The sequence below is a fragment of the Aulostomus chinensis genome, chromosome 20, assembly GCF_037954235.1.
Source record: "Aulostomus chinensis isolate RoL2024-O1b breed Wild chromosome 20, RoL_Achi_v1.0, whole genome shotgun sequence".
Classification (NCBI taxonomy): Eukaryota; Metazoa; Chordata; class Actinopteri; order Syngnathiformes; family Aulostomidae; genus Aulostomus; species Aulostomus chinensis.
The window spans coordinates 13,320,375-13,339,246 of record NC_141339.1 but is presented as its reverse complement, the minus strand read 5'-3'; the positions used below and the strand labels follow the sequence as shown (position 1 = coordinate 13,339,246).

Sequence of the window (18,872 nt, the reverse complement as noted above, 5' to 3'; positions counted from 1 at the left end):
GGGGTTGATACAGCTGTAGCTCTCAGAGCAAATCTAGAAAGTATGGGGTGGTTGTTGTGTGCTTTTAAGTAATGGATTTATGGGTAACTTCTCCATAGTGAATCTTGTACTGGTGTGATAATTTCTTATTTTCTTTTTATGTTGAGACTCAAAATTAACAGATTTTAGTGTATGGGGTTGAAGATGGGAAGGTATCTTCTCTTGATTTGATAACATGCTAAAAAGCTGCTGTATATAGCAGCAAAACTTAAAAAAAAAACAACTACAGAAACAAAGGTTTTATAATTCTCCAAACTGACCTGATCTTAGACATAAACATTTGCTTTATTTGTTCAAAGATGCAAGTTTTATGTATGCACGTGAAGTTGGCTTTATTACTATGTACTTAGCAAAAGTCAAAAAGTTGCCATACTTGTCAAACTCCGCACCCCAGTATCATAACTGTGAATCGTAACTCTTCTTCAAGTGTTGTTGTTTTTTTTTGTGTTTAATACAATGGTTGGATATAGTTTGTCAGCACCTCCCAGTTTATGCGGTCACCTCAGTGTGAGTTGGAGCATAACTCACAAAACAAACAGCCCCAAGGCCACCGAGGAGTAACTGTGTTGTCTCTCCAAGTGCATTGTGGCCTTCAAACATTGCTTATTAATTAAAAACCAACAGAAGAGGATCGCTGCTCAGCCGTCACACAAACGCCTATTAAGGCTTCCATTCACATGAAAGCCATCTTTAGACAACGGCAGCTTTTCAAGTGCAGCCCTCCCCGCCAGCCTCTGTTTGCTCCCCAGCAGGAGTGTGGCAGAATGTGTGTATGGGTGTGTGTGTGTGTGTGAGAGAGAGAGAGAGAGAGAGCCTGCTCTTTCCCGCTGGAGAGGCCAGCCTCCGCTCCACCAGAATGCCGGCACGGCTGCCACTGCCAAGGCGCTCACCCGTCTCTGCCCGCCTGTATGTCTGCCAGGCTGAAGAGACACCATCAGAGACGCTGCTGTCCAGCGTCCTGCCGAGCCAATGAAAAGCCTCTTTGACAGCTCTTTTGATTGGCTTAGCTCCCCAAGCATCCAGGCTGCCGCTGATCAACTTTCTCTGGAGTCATCACATCAGTTGATGTCAACAGAATATGACGTTAACCTGTTGAACCCTGTCAGGATTAAACACTTTAAAGTCAAAAACTCTTGAGTTTGAGACGTAAAGCAAATGAGGTTCATTTTTAAACATTGAGCCTCATTTGAATCATTTTATAGTTATAAGTAAAATATTTACATTTAGAGCAGTCAGTCATATTTGAGCTTTATCACTGTTGCTCAAGTAGATTCGGACATCTTTGTTCTGCTGTCGTAAAGCGCAGCTAACTGTAGAAAATTGCCGTGTTGGTACAAAGTCATTCAGCTAATTCAGCAGAATGTGGAGCAACAGTTTACTGACTGTAACACCATAAAGAAACAAACATTTGATTGCTTTTTGGCTTTAAGTTTGATAGCGACAAAAGCAAACATACGGGATTCCAGCTGAAGACGTTTTATTTTGGAACAGTTGATATTTTGTGGAATAAATCATTTAATGATTTCATCTCATAGCAGCCTTGTTGGTTTATCTGCAGGTTTGCCTTTTGGAAAGCAAGAATCAGAAACTCTACATCCTGCAAGAGTGTGTATTTGGTATTTTGCCATCTCTTGAGGGTTTGAGATTCTCAATGTATAATGACAGAAGTTCAGTTTGAAACCCAAACGCTGTTGTCACATTTTGTCACGACCGTCACAGCGCTCACTGTAAATCGCTGAAAAAAATAGCAGGATTTGTGACATCACAAACATTTGTAAAGCCGATCCTAATCTGATATACCAGTGTGAATGGATTTTACATGGAAAATTATGCCTGAGAAATAAAAAAACATCATGTAGCATTTTTCTGGTATTTTGAATGAGATAGAGAGAGGTTTTGTGAGGCATTTCAAGGACTGTAATGTGGTAATCTAGCGATCTATCGGTAGGGGGCGGTAGAGACCACCTATAAAGATTGAATCACCTTAATTTAACTGTTTGTTTGTTTGTTTTTTCATACAGCGTTTTAATACTAAACTGGAGGTTGCTCGCCACCCCAATTGTTGCACATTCAAAGCAGCAGTGAAACAGATAAAAACATTTATCTACTATTTCAATTCCCGGTTGTCCAACCAGGATATGAAATAGGAAATGTGGCACACTTTGCGGTCTTCGGAAGGCCAGCCGAGGTTGTCCAAACACCCATACAGAGTCTTCCTTCATGGCTCCCCAGCAGGCCGGGCGTCGAGGCAGACAATGACCTGTGTTTCCCGGCACAAAGTGCTCTCTGTGTCCGCCGGAGCTCCCCCCGCTCTTATGGAGGTGATTGGTCCTGTTCAGCGCAGCACGTCCGCCGCGGTGTGTGATTAATCACGGTGTTTAAACGCTGGAGCTGACGGTCCCTGAGGTGGTGTGAGGGCGGCAGGCAGGCAGGGCCCCGACCGACAGGGACCCCGGGCAGCCATGCCGCCCCGGGTCAGGAACCGTCAATGGCAAATGAAAAGAGAGGAGGATGACATCTGGTTTACATTAAGGCGGAGGTGAGATACAGTCAGGAACTGAAGAGCTACTTTCATGGACCCTCCTCTCTTGGTGGTTGATGGCTGACGGATTCAAGTCAAAAGGTTGGCTAAATGACAGCCTTAGTCCCAGTACGCATTATATATTCTGTTTTGGGTCAAATGGCTAATGGTCCATCTTAAGCCATTTATAATTTACATGGCCTCTCAATGAATATTTATCATAAACCGGCACTGAACTCTCAGCACTTAAGTTTGGAATGTAGCTAGCAACACGGCATCTATGCTACTAGCATGCTTAGCTAGCCTAGTAGCCCATATAGAGCTAGTTACCAAAACTGACTTAACATATCCTACTGAGAAATAACTCAGATAACAGGGCTAAACTTTGAGATTGACAATGTCAGTCTTACTCATAATCATAAGAACACTACCACAGAATGAGAGAATAAAATTTGGCTACATTCCTGGCTAGAGTTTTACTTTTTCCAGTGTTACAGGTAGTTTATTTATTCTCATTTTCACATAACTTGTACTACAGTTCCAGAGACTATTTACCAGTATTATTATGAATCATACATTTTATTTTCTTGCATATATTTCATGTAATATGAGGAAATGTTATGTATTTAGGGGACAGATCAGGCACAGAGTCAGGTGTATTTAATAAGATTAATTATTGCCCCTTTTCTTTGGCTAAAACAAGGTGCCGGTGTTGTGTGTGCGTCTCTGTAGGCGCATTTAAAACAATCAAACAGCAGAAATAACGAAACTCAATCTTTAAATAGCTCAGAAAAGTTTTTCTGCTTAGGAGTTGGAAAAGTCGGTGTATCGGCAAAAGACAAATGGAACCAGATTCAGCCAATAAATGATGACTGACTTCAATCAGGAGGTCATCGAGGCCGGCGGTTGTCAGGGCTTATTCCAGAACTCTTAAGCTGTAATATTAGTTGTTAAAAACGCTCCATTTTCATCACCTCTCAGTACGTTTAATATGCACCTGTGGCTGTGTTTTCTTTCGTTTGTACCGGTGTTCATCAGAGGTTCATCTAGGTGCTGTTTTAATGACAACATCTCGCTGTGTCCTCTTTGTGCAGCACTAGCCAAGATAATTAGCCACATCTAATATTAGCATAAGAGAAGGGGATGTTGAGGAGCAGAAATGTCTCATTTTCTTTAACTGAATTTTTAAAGAATTGTCAGACATTTCGATGGAAAGCTGACGAAAGTCATTCCAAGGGACTAGCGCTTACAGTACCTGGTTTCCGTCTCAATGAAATTGTATGGGGCCTTAATTGATGTTATTAATTACACCTGTGTTTACCCTGCAGCGACATGTCAAAAATGGCTCCTGTGAAAGGTCCTTTTGCATCTTCAATACCTTGAAAACTGTTGTCCCATGGTGTGATATCTACTGACAAAGTAGTTTTCAGGAGCAAAACATAACTGTTGTTATGGAAAAACAAATAATCAATGCATCATTTAGAATTTTAGGACATGATTTATGCTATTTTCCATTGGGGCTGGAGTTAGTTTTTAATTTGATGGAGGTTCCTAAAGCTTAAAAAAGTACAAGTCTACTTTATTTAACAATAACTTCTTCATATTTATCCCTTGCAGAGTGTTAATCCCTAGGGTGGGTGTTTCTTGGTGCTGCTTGTAGGTTTTATGAACAGGACCACAACAGTTAAGATTCAGACAGATGTAACTGTCCCAGCGAAGAATTATCAGTTGGTCCCTGCTTCCTTTTTTACTTGGTATCAGGCTGTGGTCCAGCATAACTTGTGTCACCCCTAAATCAAAGCTAAATCATGAGCTTTCCCATGGAAGTGTTGGGAAATGGATAGAATTTGTGGCCGATCAGCCTTCGCTAAGTGGCTGGTATTGTGCCTCTGCATGGGGCACCGGAGACATGGATGTGAATGTAAGCGCTCTTGGGCTGCATGCTAAATGGAAATGTCACAGTGATAAAGAGCGCACCTTCCGCATCCAGGAGTGAGTGTGTGTGTGTGTGTGTGTGTGTGTCTTTGTGTGTGTGTGATGGGTCGGAAATATACTGAGCAGGCATGCCGTAAATCCACGCCATGAGCATCCACACATACACACACAAACACACACGCTCACTTGAATCTATTCCTAGTAGCTGTGTACTTTCCAGGAGTTCTAATGGTGCTCCAGTAATGTGTAGTCACACTTTGGAATCTAGCAGATAAAATCCCCCACCCGCATAGATTTCAAGTGTGTAAAACTCAAAACTGAATAAAATAAAATTCCGCCAAGCCTCTGGCTTTGTAAGGAGGCCTGAGCTGGAGGTGTTGTTGAGAAATGAGGGTACGCACGGGAGACATTGTAAAGAACAACGCAGAGAAACATGTAAAAATCACCCAGGGCAAGGATGTGAATTACCACACCATGATGCCGCCCGGGCTATTGAATTCACCTCACGTAATGTAGCATGAATGAAGCCTTTAAAGGTATCACTTTCCAGTCAATAAACAGGGGAATGGGACTTATGGTTCAGTGGGAGTTGAACATGTGGGACCAGTCACACAAAAGCAGTGCCCCGGTCACTCAGTCAGGATACTAACTGTGTACATTAAACTAACTATTCATCAAATCAGACTGTTCTTTTTTTTTTTTTTTGTTAATGTTGTGTCAGGTCTGGCTGGTAACCCAAAACTAACCAAACACAACTTTCTCCAAATACAGTAGCAGTCAAAATGGTGTTTGACATCCACAATTCATGTCGGCGTTCGTTTTCCCGAGAGTGAATGGCCGTGTGTAATCAGAACTGTTTGATTTTGTTTCCCCCTTCTTCTTCCATGCAGCCAGGCCTGATGGCTCCTGCTGCTGGAGTGTCTGAGGCTTTGACGGTGTCTCTGTGTCGTGTGGCGTTGGCGTACGCGCTGTGCCAGTTTCGAAGCGCGGGGTCCCGGCGGCATGTGTGGTCAACAGGCGACGTGGACGCCGCAGGGAGCTACAGGTCAAAGCAGAAGTCGGTTCAAGTCAGTGCCTCAGCATGTATCTGTTCACTCCTTTTCATCCTTCTATTTCTCTCTCTATCCCTGGCTGACCTTGAATAACTCGTACCTACAGTACACATGGCATGTACCCGTATGCTGCAAAGACATATTATAATCGCCCACCCTCACCACCACCCCCACCCTCCCTCACACACTTACACCTCATCCTTCTCCCCATCCTCCCTCTGTGGCCAAGGGCATATGGTTTGGTTGGGCAAGAGATAAGAGAGAAGTGTCAGTCTGCGGTACTGAACAAACACATCTTTCATTTCTCCTCGTCTTCCCCTCTCTTTTGACTCCTTTTCTCCTTACCCTCGGTCTCCTCTCCTCTCACAAGCTCCTCACCTCTTCAGTCTCTGCGACGGCTGGGTACAATTAGGAGCAAAAAGGCTTTCGTCTTGTCGCGGAGAGGGAGAGAGAGAGATGCTGTTATATTTGCGGGTGATGGAGAGGGGAGGAGAGGGAGAGAATGGGCTTCAGATGGTCCCGTAGAGGAAAGACGAGGAGGGGGTGGGGGTGGTGGTGGGGTCTCTTAAAAAGGAGAAGAGACAGATCTCCGCTTGCTGAATGAAAGACCCTCTTTCCTCACTTCCCTCTCTGGTAGGGCACATCACAGGCATGCGCTCCTCGCTTTGTGGAGAGAAAAGTGGTTTCCACCAAACTCTGCTTCCATTTATCTTTGGCTGACTTCGCCCCTACTCATGGCACACACACACACACACACACACATCTGCACACGCTCACATTTGTACAGCACACACACGCACATACTGTACGCATGCTGGATTTGCTTTGATTCCTGATTGCTTTGGTTTCTGCGGTGGCTTGATCAGGTTACTGTTCAAACTCGTTGCCAGGCCTGTGTGTGTGTGTGCGCGCGCACACGCGTGTGTCTGTCTGAGCCTGTGTGTGTATAAAGTGTGATGATGGCTCCTCAGCCAGTGGTGGGAATAGCACAGTTTCAGCTGCTATTATTAGCGCTCTGTTGTTCCACAGGCCTGATTCTTTCCCCTGTCTCCTGTCTGACACTGGTGTTTCATTATTATCTGGCTCCAGTGCAACAAGGTCTACACTATCACTGTGAGCTACGCCGAGGACAGCCCTGCTCTCATTGCAACAAGGCTTTTTATAGGCTCCGCTACTCCTGCATACATTGTGTTACTCACTGTGAGTGTCAAGGACTCAGGGTGTAATCGCTCCCAGAGCCAGGCGACACATTTACTTAGCCTTTCATAAAGTACTCAGATTCTCCCGCCAGCACGCAGTTGGTAGACACGCCCTTGGCCGGCGAAGGGCACAAACCTGGCTGTCATGCTCACGTATCACACTTCAGTCATGTGAGAGCACAATGCCATAATACAAAGACAAATACAAACATAAAGTCAGGAATAGCATACCCCCCCCCCCCACACACACACACACACAACCTGACTATCAGTGTCATGTCTCATGAAGTGTCTTCCATTACAGATAAGTGCAGTGATATTGATGAGGTCACAATGGCCTGAAGCTGCTTTGACCCTAGGAGACGACCAGCCATTTGAGCAGCCAGATGGTCAGGGAGGGCCCGGCGATCTAGTGTTCTCATTTACATTAAAGCCTACAACAAGTTCAAGTATTTGAAACAAAGGAGGACAGCAGTCTGCCTTTGCTGAAAAGATCCATGCAAAAACTCAATTTCGCCTTTACTTGTCTAGGTTTCATGATAATCAGCCTGGTAGGATTCAAATAATCCAGCTGACACTTGTGGTATTCAGACGGTGGGGAGCAAAAGCTACTTTCATGATCCCAGAAGAAGAAGATCCCACCAGGGACAGATCAGTTGAGTCCACACTACACTTCTTCACCAAGTTCAACTGGTCTGGTAGTTTTTGGTTAATCCCAACAGACAGATGGACATAAACTCCTAGTGGAGCCACTGAGCATCGTTTTGAGGACCATTTTATACACGGTAGTGTGGGAGTTGCATTTCCTTTGACTCTTGACAGTCCTTTATCACAAATGTACATTTTGATTTCATGTATCACCTGTAGGCGATTCAGTTCTGTCTGTCTTATGGTCCATGTCCACATAACTTTACATGATGGCAATATAATATTTAATGTGGTTCCCTTTTTGTGGATATTATATTGCCATCACAGGAAAACCCCACAGAAAGCTTAATTTCATTGCTCTTTAGTCCAGACTGCTTCAGTGAGGGTATTGCTAGCACAGGAGTGTTGTGTGCGTACGGAACTAGCAACTGGGGTCTGTAATGTTGGGAGTGAACTCCATGAAACTGTCTTGAGCTGTTGCGTTAACAGTAAAGTCATTTTGTCTTCGGACCTTTTTATGGATCTCTTGATTTAAGCATACATCCATTTATTTCTTTTCCTGGTAGGTCACTTGGGCATTTCCTCTCATGTCCTCGTTTACACCCTCTCAAAGAGGATGTATTTGATGCCATGAGCCGTTAGCCACAGTTTTCCTCTCTCCTTTCACCAGTCTTGATTTCAGTTAGAATTTATGTGAAATAGTAGCAGGAAAGAATCTAAAGGGAACCATATTTCCTCTTCCTGGTACAATACCAAGCCTTTATTGTTCCAGCAGCAGCAAAGGAGGTGGTTATATTCATTCATGTTGGGGTTCATTTAAATCCCGGGCCTGTTGGTTATGGTGCTCACGAGGTATCGATGCATGAGGATCTGATGTTGGCTAATGGGCTGAAACAGCTCACTGTAAATGTCACCAGCATGCTGGGTGGTCATGTTTGTCAGGTGGGGTATAAACCCAAGTGGTGCTGAAAAGGTTTTGGGCTGAGTCCAGAACATAGTTCTCAGGCAGCCCTCTGATCAGCAGTACTGATTTTCTCTTTCTTTATGGAAGAATAAGAGAATTAATACAGGGATATTGAATACAACCTCCCCAGCTCTTTGTTTTGTGTAAAAATAAAGTGTTTCAAGTACTGACAGGATAGAATTCTCTTGTGGTTTCTCTTGTCCTACACTCAGTAGCTCCATGCGCCATTAAGTGTACTTTTTTGTGAGTGACAAGTCCTGCAGATCCCACTGAGAATCAACACAGTTTCTGGTCATCATATGTGGAGGAAGCTGGACAATAACTGCCCAGTAGGAAATGGTAGAAAGCCAGAATAAGCATGTATGTGAATAAAATTGCGCATGGAAAAGAGACCCAGGAGGTTTAGGACCAAACCACTTCAATGGAATACCGGACTTTTATGTAACATATTACAAGTAAGAGAACTTCAATTGGATGCCCGTATTGCTCTGTTTCTGCACCATGTGTGAGGAATCACAACCAAAGAACTTGGAAAAAGTGTCCAGAGAGTTTGTTTTCTCTAGATTCAACCCACTAGTGAACAAACAGTGGTCCATTTTTTTTTTTATTTTTTTTTTTTGCCGTGTGATAGCTAGTAACTCCAATTAATGCGAAAATAAACGAACAGTCCAAATATGAATCTTTGTGATTAAAAAAAACAACCTGGTCACTAGAGATCAGTGTATTTTTTCAACATTGTGTGCTCTGTCTCCTCTTGTCTCTGAGGATTGTTTTCACACTAACTGCTGTCATCTTCAGTCCTCATGAGCCTCAGTCGTATCAATGCTCCTACACACCCTGTTTAAATACAACCTGAGGCTCACACTGGAAGGTCAAAGTTCACCTGTCTTGAATCTGACCCCTGCGCAACCTTTTCTGATGTGATTGACCACTCACACAATAGGGTCCCAGTGGTTTGTGCTTACTGAGGTTCTGGTCCATCCGTTAGCCACAGCAGGGGCAGATAGGGGAAAGGTTTCCGGGTCAGGGGTCATGGAGATGCCACATGCTCGGTCGTCTGTCACATGGCTTGGCCCTCTCAGATGACAGTGGTTGGCTTTGAGAGCAGTCCCCCCCACCCCCTTAAGGCCCAGCACTTATGGATGGGCGCAATGTGGATGGCATGTGACTTTGGGGATGATCCAAATTGGACAGAGTGTTTAGATGCCATTTGGTAGTACAACAGCACAATAACAGCAGCTGTTCACAAGGGCTCTTTGGGTGGGATACTCTTAAATAAAAATTAGCTGCAGAGAGCGTGATATCCTTGACGGTTCACCCTTTTTCTGTATTGAGTATTGAATATTTAATGCGGTCTTAATTTTCCCTTAAGTATTTAAAAATCCCACTCTAATTTCGGAACAAATATACACATAGGAAAATCAAGACTTAACATCACACAGAGATGTTGTTTTCCTGTCTGTACCACACACATCCATCCACCCACCCACCCACACACACACACACACACACACACACACACACACACACGGACATACAGTACAGAGTGGAGGTGACCCTGTCCAGACGGGATATAGGGCTCAGTTCCATGGCAGTGCGCCGGTGTTACTGCTGAGGAGGTGAAATGTGAGCCAGCTCACTGTCCTGGATCGATGGACTCGCCTCTGCTGCCGTCCCAGGAGTCCGCTGGCTCTCTATCACTGTCACCACTCCCCGTCTTTCTCCCCTTCTCTCTCTCTCTCTCCACTCTATTGGCCTCTTTCTCGCCGCTCACCTCCTCTTCACTTATCCTCTCTCCGTCTGTGTCTCTTTCAGTGTTACCAAAGCAAGCTACTGAATAACTCCTTCCTCTTTTTTTTCTCCTTCTCCGTCTCAGACTCTGAATCTTCCTTTTTTACTTTCGTCTCGATAATGGACTTTGCCTCTCATCGATCCATTACAGAAGCAACTGGTCAGTCTTGTTTTGCGGGTTCAAGTGGTGTGCACTTGACACACACACACACACACACACACACACACACACACACACACCTGTACTTAATTGGTTCACCCAAGACTAATTTTATTGTCTGGAAAAAGGGCCTGTCTCTTTGACAGGGAACAGGTTCAGTGCCCATTCGTGAACAGTAATTTGAGTAATGTTCCAAGTGTTGTCGCCATAATTGTTCCAAACCAGGACCACTTATATATTTGGATCCCATCATAACGTTTTTCTTTTAATTTACTTTTTACCAGCAACAGTAAAATCATTACACTCACCAAGGCAGTTGCTGATCTAGTAAGACAATGGTAGAAACAACATTTGATGGGGAGAGGAAAATCAAACAGGTTTTAAACAACCTTATTATTGGCTAGACTTATTTTAAGCTTTGCTTATAATTTATAGTTATTTCTTAAACTGTTAGTTATAATCTCATAATGTTTTTGATAGAACTGCAACTTAGTGTCTTTTGACATCGTGATCAGTGCAATAATCAGTACTAGTGATGGCTGACACTTTGAAATCAGAAGTTGTAATAACCAGAAATAACCCCATAAGGCATGTGATTGCGATTGTTGATATTTAGTTTAGGAGGAAGAGAATTCATTGTCAGTGTGTGTGTGTGTGTGTGTGTGTGTGTGTGTCCTCTGTGTGCCATTATGAAAGTTCACTTGAAAGAGGCTGTTTCCGCTGTCACGGTAAATTCCTGAACAGCTTTGGCGGTGCACCGACAGCGGGCGATGTCCACAGCAGCATTCCCTTCATTATCACTTTGGGAACAGTTTTCCCCGGTGCTGCCATGACTGAAACCCTGTTTTGAGTCCAATATAAAAAGAAAGAGAATTCCAGCCTGGAGGATTTTCCTGTAAACGTCCTCCTCTGGGTGAGAGCCATCAATCCACCTCTGGCAGCATTCCTCCCGGAAACAAGGATCACATCCAGTCAAAACAGGCCAGTGTTTGGTTTCCACCACAGAGCACGGTTGGACGCCAGTGGCGAGACCCTCTCTGTTAATGTGTGTGTGAAAAAGGAAGGGAGAGCGTCTGCTCTCATGTTTGAGAGAATGAGACACAGGTGAATAGTGAACCCCTTGTATCTAATTTGTTAATTTGCCCGGAAGCAAAGCAAACCTTGACAACCCCGTCCTGTAAATGGAGTGAAGCTTTCATCTCTTAACACCGTAATTGCCTGCCAGTGCCAGTCGCTGTGCTGCACGAACACAGTAAGGATGCCTGGTCCTCTCAACACATGTTACTGTGCTTTGTAATGAGTTGAAAACTCCCATCTGTAGCAGCCTTTCTGTTCTCCTTTCTTCTCTGGGTCAAGAATATAAGCCATTAATCATCACCTGGGTGTGTGACAGCCAGTGTTTGATTGGAGGTTTGATCCCAGTTCTTTGACAGCTTTTTCTCTCTGGTTGGTGTTGCTAGAGGGGTAAAGGCAGGGAGGTAAAGCAGCGGGGGGGTGTAGGGGAGGTTGAACACACATCACAGGAAGCATAATTGGCGTGAGCGAGCGCTTACTGGATCAGCAGCAAGCTCCCTGACTGAGCAGTGTGTGTCAGCCAACCTGGACCCCCTCCAAGCAGCCGGGAATATTTTTAATTTACCTCCTACATCAGGCCTCAGGAATGCCCCCCACCCCCCCAACCTATGGATACCATACTCCGCCCCCTCGCTCCAGCTCCCTTTCATTCACTTTTGCTCTGCTTCCCATTATCTTTATTTGAAATGCAGATCTATATTGACTCATCAGAAACACATGTTGGTGACACACGTGCATACGTGCGGATTGTACATGCACATGCGGATTGTGCACATAAATTCACTTACTTTCTCTCTGAAAGTTGATCTGTGGGTTCACTGTAAAATAGGCCCAAGGTGCACTCCGGAAATACCTGAAAGTAGAGCCAGGATGCATGTTGTTTTATCCTGCCCTGCCAGGTCGTCAGAGTTCAGACTTTCTTCATAGGCATACCTCTCTGACTGATCTGGATCGGAAACCAGGAATGGTTGTGCCCCAGGTACAGTAGATCAAGTTGGTGACTAATGCAAAACCAGGTTGGCTCTGGTTGGATGATTGCCCGAAGGGGCCCTGCTGATCAAGCACAGGCCTGCCCTGGTTTTTACCCTGATCCTCAGCTTGACGACAGCTACTACACCAGCCGAGCTTCAGAAGGCAGTTACCATTTGAGACTCTTTTGGACTTGCAACAAAGCAACGGTACCATGATGTCAACAGCTCTGTCTTGGCCCATGCCAAGGCTCCAATACTGCTAGATTTTTAATTCTTTTGCTTGTTACAGGAAGTGTCCCCCCCCCCCCCCGTTACGCCCACAGGAAACGAGGCTTCGAGGAACCAACAAGCATTCATACATAAACATACAACTCAATGCAGAAATGCTGCGAGCAGCTGCTCACTGCTCCATAGCGGATGGGGCAGAGGATGAATTTCCTTTTAATCTTGACAATATGACAATGACAATATCTCGCTGTTGTTACGATGTGAGAGAGTTGCAGGTAGGAGGTTGAATGGTCAGATTTCATTTTTGACAAAAATGATAATAAGAGTGTTAATCTGACACGGTGTTGACAAGGCTGGCTTGTACACAGGAGGCTGAGAACATTTCGTGGATCAAAAGGTGAGGAAAGCCTGACGTTTTCCTAGAATTCCCCCACCAAGGTTGCGGGGAGGTGAGCTTTCGCAGGGTTCACTGCCAAGGTCTGAATGAATGTGTGAGCATGTGTGAGTCCTCTATCGCTGTCGTTTTGAAGGTCCACCTGAGGAGAGGCTGTTTCCGCTGTCAAGGTAAATTCCAGCGCGGCTCTCACAGCGTCAGTGCCGACAGCAGGCTGTCTTTGGGGTGGTCGCGCTCCAGAGGCCCCCCGTTCATAGTTCCTCAGGTCGCCCCCCCGCCATGTCTGCCTAAAATAAAGAATCTCTCTGTCTTTGTACGCTGGAAACATGAGTGATGTACTTCAGGCAAGCAGCTTATGTTTCAACTGCCAACACAGACATTGGATATTAGCTTTGCTGGTGGACAAGGCCGTATGTAAAGAGAGATGATTTGGAGGGTTTTATTCACATAGATTCTGAATCTTCCAACAAGTTTGTGAAGAAATAAACTTGCTTCAGATCGGACTTGCTTTTTTTTAACCATTTAATTGCTCCCGTTCTTTTCATAACTGAAACCCAGGAACTCAAATCCTGTGAAATTTCACACTTTCAAAAATGCTCGAAGCTGGATCCTCATCATTTTGTTTCTTCATGCTAATTTCTTGTTGTAGCCATTTCCTTTTTTATGCTACTTTTAGATGCTTTGATGGCTTTTGCTCACTACTTCGCTGGCGAGCAACAGAAGGTTCGCTGAGTAATGGCAAAAGTGTGAGCTTGCTATATTATCCGGATCCGCTTTACAGTGGCAGGCAATTTATCATTTCTAGTTAAGCTTCTCAAGCTGTTTTGTATTTTTCAGTTAGAATTGACCAAAAACAAGTCGGTGAATTTGGTGTTTAACTTGCTTACTCTCGTAATAAGATTGATCTGTAAACCGGTAAAGCCAGTACCGTTCGGTCTTGTCTCATCTAGCGGGGACTTTCAGTGGCATTAGTGTTGGAATGTAAATTAGCATATCCCTGTTTTTGTTTATTTGTTTGTTTGTTTTTCTAGAAATATGTGCTAGCTTGTTCAAATCAAACTGCACCTCTACTCATTGTCTTGTGCAGGAAGACTGGTCATGCTGGCCAGTAGTCAGTGCATGGAACAATGGCGCATTGACTCTCCATACATTGAGTACAATATGAGAAATAATTGCTGTGGTTATCATGTAATTTCGAGGCTCCACAAGCCTTCATTCACGCCTGGTGTGCCAGTTCAGAAGCATTGTGCATCAGATTAGCGAGTGATGGCGATCTCAGCCAATTACCGAACCAGATAATTGGTGGTCCCCCTTTGTCGCTTCGTTCATTACCCTAATCATGTCGGTCGGAGGAGACAGCAAAATGCATATGTGAGCAATAAGTGTTTTATTGTTTTTGGGAATTGGTCTGTGGAGGGGAATTAAATGTGTTCGTGTGATGTGAGAGAGAGGGAAGTGGGGGAGGAGGGGAGCTGTTATCTAACATGCGCTGAAGCTGATTTTTCCACCTGCATACAAACAAAGCCAGGAGTCAAAGGCAAAAACAAATTCCTATCCTTTCCTTTGTCTTTAACCCTTCTCAGTCATATATAACAGGCTTCTTCTGTCCCTCTAATTTCCCTTGGCTGCATCCCTGTATTCTCTCATCTCTCTCGCTTCCTCCCCCCCTCCCCCTCATTTGCTACTCTTGCTTTATCCCCCCTCCCCCCCTTTGTTCTATACATCATTGAGTGCAGTAATGGTATAGATACATGACGTCACTCTGGTGGTTGCACCTATTACTGTAATAGCCTAGTGCGCTCACTGTGGGGAGGGGAGGCCAGACAGATTTTCCTGCTGTAGTCTGCATAGGTAGCGGATCATCCCCCTTTGTCTTCCACTCTCTCTCTCTCTTCATCTCACCCCCAACTCTCACTCTGTATGCAGCCTACCTTTCTTTGTTGTCCTGTTTCTGCTTTCTTTTGTTGCCACTGTTGCATGCCTTCTGCTGTACCTCTTCCCCCCCCCCCCCTGCCTCTGCCTATCACCACGTTGGTCTCTTAATCCCTCTACGCCTTGATACACACATCTCCTTCTTCCTGTCTCGTGCAGTTGAATGTGAATGATGGAGCCTGCTCTTCGCCTTATAGTGCATTAATAATGGCGACCCTGCGGTCTGATGTGCAGGATGTCTTCCGCCAGTAGGACCCCTCTGGGAGGTGTCAGTACCACTCTGTGATGGGTGTGTATGTGTGTGTGCATGTGCGTATAGTCCCTCTGGTTTGTGTATCACTGGTAATGTGTAAATATCAATCACAGCGGAGGAGCAAATGGAAGATCAAAGCCGATGGGACGCAGGAGAATGGACTGTCTTTCCTGCCGTATCAGCGATGAGCCTGAAGTGTTTAGAGACTGAAGAATATCCCAAGGGGCCCCGATTCCTCAAAATGAACTTTAATAGATGCAATTGATGAGAGCTGTTGCTGGGTCAATGTGTGTGAAGGCCCATGTGTTTCTAGAACTTTCTGAACCACAACACAGTTTCTCATGCATCTGTGAAGTTTTCCTGTGATATAGGAGAAGGGAGGAGAGCAATTGAAGAGAAAAATGTGAGTCGAGCCCCTCAACCCTCAACGGGGCAATGAGAGATGATGGGTGGTGACAATGCACCCTTCAACGAAAAAATGCACTTCCTTTCCACTGGCCCCCTAACAGCTGTCTGTACCTCAGGGTCCTGGCTTGAGAACCTTTGCAGGCACCAGGACCCCACCAAGCCTCCCTCGCCTAACGGATAGCTGTTAGCTGTCACCCTGGGCTGCCTCAGCCATTGAGCCCTTCTGCTGGGCCTCTGACCAGGAGCCACGGGAAAGCATAGGGAAACTGTAGAAGTCTTTTCATATGATGTGGCCTGCTCTTGATATGAAGCGAATGTGACAACAGCAAATTACCGCCAACGAAGGGCACAGAGGCCTGAGGGAAGCGATCACACACTGGACAGCACAATGACTAGTACAAAGCTACTGTCCCGCTGCATTAGCTGTGCCTGGGCTTTACTTTGCTCGCTCTCCATCTCTCTGTCGCTTGGACTCTCGTTCCCTCGCTGCTGTCATTACTCCTGTCATGCTGAATGAAGCTGGGAAATGTCAGCTAACTGGACACATGCAGACAATCTGTCAATTACAGTTCTGGTGTGTGAACTAATTTCATGTGAGCTCAACCAAATGTTGACTTAAGGTTTTGCTATGCGCATGCCACGCTGAGAGAATGTTGTTTGTCTGCTATTGATTACAACAAGTCATAATCAATCTTTGAAGTCCTGCGGCTTCGAGTGGTGCTGGAGCACTAGCCAGGAAGAAGTCTGACCCCATCTGCTCCTCCACATCACACTAATACAATACTTCTTGCCGATGCCAGTTGCTTGTAATCTTACCCACTTGGCAGAGGCGCAAACCAGCCCTGGGTGGTCGCTGTGACAGCGTACCAAGGGTTATGTAACCCCCGCTGATGAAGTTGTGATTGGAGACTGATAAGAGCATGTGATCCCTGCAGAGGTCTTAACACACGCCTCACTTCATCCGTGATCCTGCTTCGACTCAACATAAAGCAAATTACTGCTAACAATCTGCAGGCAGTGGTGGCAGCCTGGACCTCTAATGCAACAGGGACAATGCCATTGTTCTCCATCTCCCTCCCTCCCTTACTCCCCCAACAAATTATAAGTACCCCACTGGGCTCGAAGAAGCCTGTCGGCCTCAATTCCGTGAAACTAGAAACATCTAAACCGTCTTAAATGGCGGTGAAATGAAAAATGTTTCTCTTTTTTTTTTGTCTGTACTCTTTTGTCCTCACAGTCCTTGATTGTCTTCTAATTGATGGCGCTTTGAGTTCATATTTATCACCGGTTTTCCCATGCTCCTGATTGGATGGATGGGGCACTGGAAAGGTGTGGACACAAACAAACACACAAAGGACTTGACACCTGTGTGTTAACTGAGATTTGAAAATGAAGCAGACCAACAGAGGTCAAAATACTGGGCAAAACAGGAGGGATTTAAAAAAAAAAAAAGTTGGTACTTATAATAAGTTGATACAATGTAGAAGGCTCATTTCTATTTCTATAGTATAGTAAGGAGAGAGTGAGCAATGAATGTGTATCACCTTCTTTTTCCTGAAGGTCACCTCAGCTTTAATGAGAGCAGGTGTAGGGGCAGGGGCAGGGCTTGTATCGAGCCACATTGAGTGATACAGAAATTGAACTTAAGCAAAGACAAGTAAAAATTGACCAGGAGGTGTGATTTAATCTCCAGAACATCAAATTCAAAGTTGCATTTCACCAATGAAGCCAAAGCTAGGATGCAATAAAGCCTTAATGTTCACTTTTGTTCACAAAATGGAAGAATGTTGAGTTAAGGCAGAGTGCATGCATGTATTCTTGAGTGTCTTAGAGAGAACAACCAGAGATTGTTCTGTACCCTCCAGCTCTCTGTTCTCCCTCCATCAGTGTCTCCCAAGTTGTGTAACAGCACTCCCTGGACTGTCACTCTCATCATCTCTGTCAGTCCTTAAAAATGGATATTGAGTGGGAAGCTGCAACAGGGTAACGTGTTCATCTCGCCACTACATCCCTGCCTTGTGTTCTCCCAGGAGTTCCTTCTCACGCAATATAAATTGTCCTCCTTTGAACTCTGTGTGGAGAAACCATGTAAATTTGAATGAATTTGCCTCGCAGTTGACTATTTGCATATCTATTTAACTGAGGATGTTCTCATCATATTTCATTGGTATCTGGGAGCTGTGTTCAGCGAGATTAATTAAAGTCATTTATCTGCTAAAGGTACCCGCTGTGCCAAAGGACGTCACCATTTGTCTTTATAATGATAACTGTTGAGGGCAGTGTCATGGAGACAAAGAAGCAAAAGCAAGTGCATATGCATGGAAAGGATTTAAGGTGCAGACAACATTCTGTGCATCGTCGCACCGAGCGCACAATTCTCGCCGAGTCTTCTGTTGTTCACATCGCTTCCCCTCTCCTTGCTCCCTCCCTTCCCGACTTTCTGTTGCATAATAGCTGCTGTGGCCGTGAGCTAGTAGCGGCAGCAATGAGCTCACAGCCGCTCACCCCGCCCACCCCGGACTCGGCTGGGCTCAGCCGTTACTGAAATGCTGCCAGTATTTCATCATCCTCCCTGTCTCCCCTCGATGACCCCCGATGGAGTTATACCCCCAGTCGCCTCAGGGTGGCAGCGCAGCCTTGTTTTTTTTCCCTTTCTTAGTCCAGACACATTGTCCTCATTGACTCTGTTTGTTTCTAACGGCTGGCAGGAACACCAACCGCCTGCAACTCTCTCTCTCTCTCTCTCGCTCGCTCTCTCTCGCTCTCTCTCTCTTGCTCTCTCTTTCTCTCTCTCAGTCTTGCTCTCTCTTTCTCTCTCTCTCTCCCCTCTTCTTTCTCCCTCTCTCTCTTTCTCTCTCCATGTCTGGCACTGGCTAACACCAAGAGACACAAGGGAGAGAGGAAGAGAAAAGAAGGAAGAGGAGAGGAAAGAAGGGTGGGGGGGAGGAGAGAGACTGTGGGGAGAAGAAAAGGACAAAGAAAAAGAGAGGAGAGAAAGAAGAAGGAAGAGGTGGGGGGAGGTTCTGTAATGTATAGAATGATGAAGTATGTGAGAAAGATGGAGAGAGACACAATAGGATGCTGTGGAATCTTGAGGGATTTTGGAAAATGATTTAGAAAAGGCTGTGAAAGAATGGGATAAATATAGAAAACCATAGATAACCTGCTGATGTAAAGACAGATGCTCTGAGAACACAATGTAAACCAGACATGAAAAGTAGAGAAAGTGAAAGAGGAGCAACCTACAGAGCATGAAATTGAGTTTGACTTGCATTTTCTGTGTCAAATTAAAATTCATCTGCA

The 18,872-nt window shown here is 45.0% G+C and overlaps 1 protein-coding gene across 8 annotated transcripts in view; it reads left to right on the top strand.

The window, feature by feature from the left end:
• The first annotated feature begins 2,112 nt into the window (after positions 1-2,112).
• LOC147242890 (uncharacterized) overlaps positions 2,113-18,872 on the top strand; it is a 151,412-nt gene continuing 134,652 nt past the window's right edge. For 3 of the 8 annotated variants that reach the window (XR_015110652.1, XR_015110653.1, XR_015110649.1), the window contains exons 1-2: positions 2,393-2,662; positions 5,386-5,562. Coding sequence is in view for 2 of the 8 variants with exons in the window: in XM_086189789.1 (XP_086045915.1) it covers positions 2,190-2,360; positions 5,386-5,562 (348 nt within the window). In the remaining 6 variants the exon portion in view is untranslated. Of the gene's footprint in view, positions 2,361-2,392; positions 2,663-5,385; positions 5,563-18,872 lie in introns of those variants that run through there. The other 5 variants (XM_086189789.1, XM_086189788.1, XR_015110650.1 and 2 more) reach the window with 4 other exon arrangements.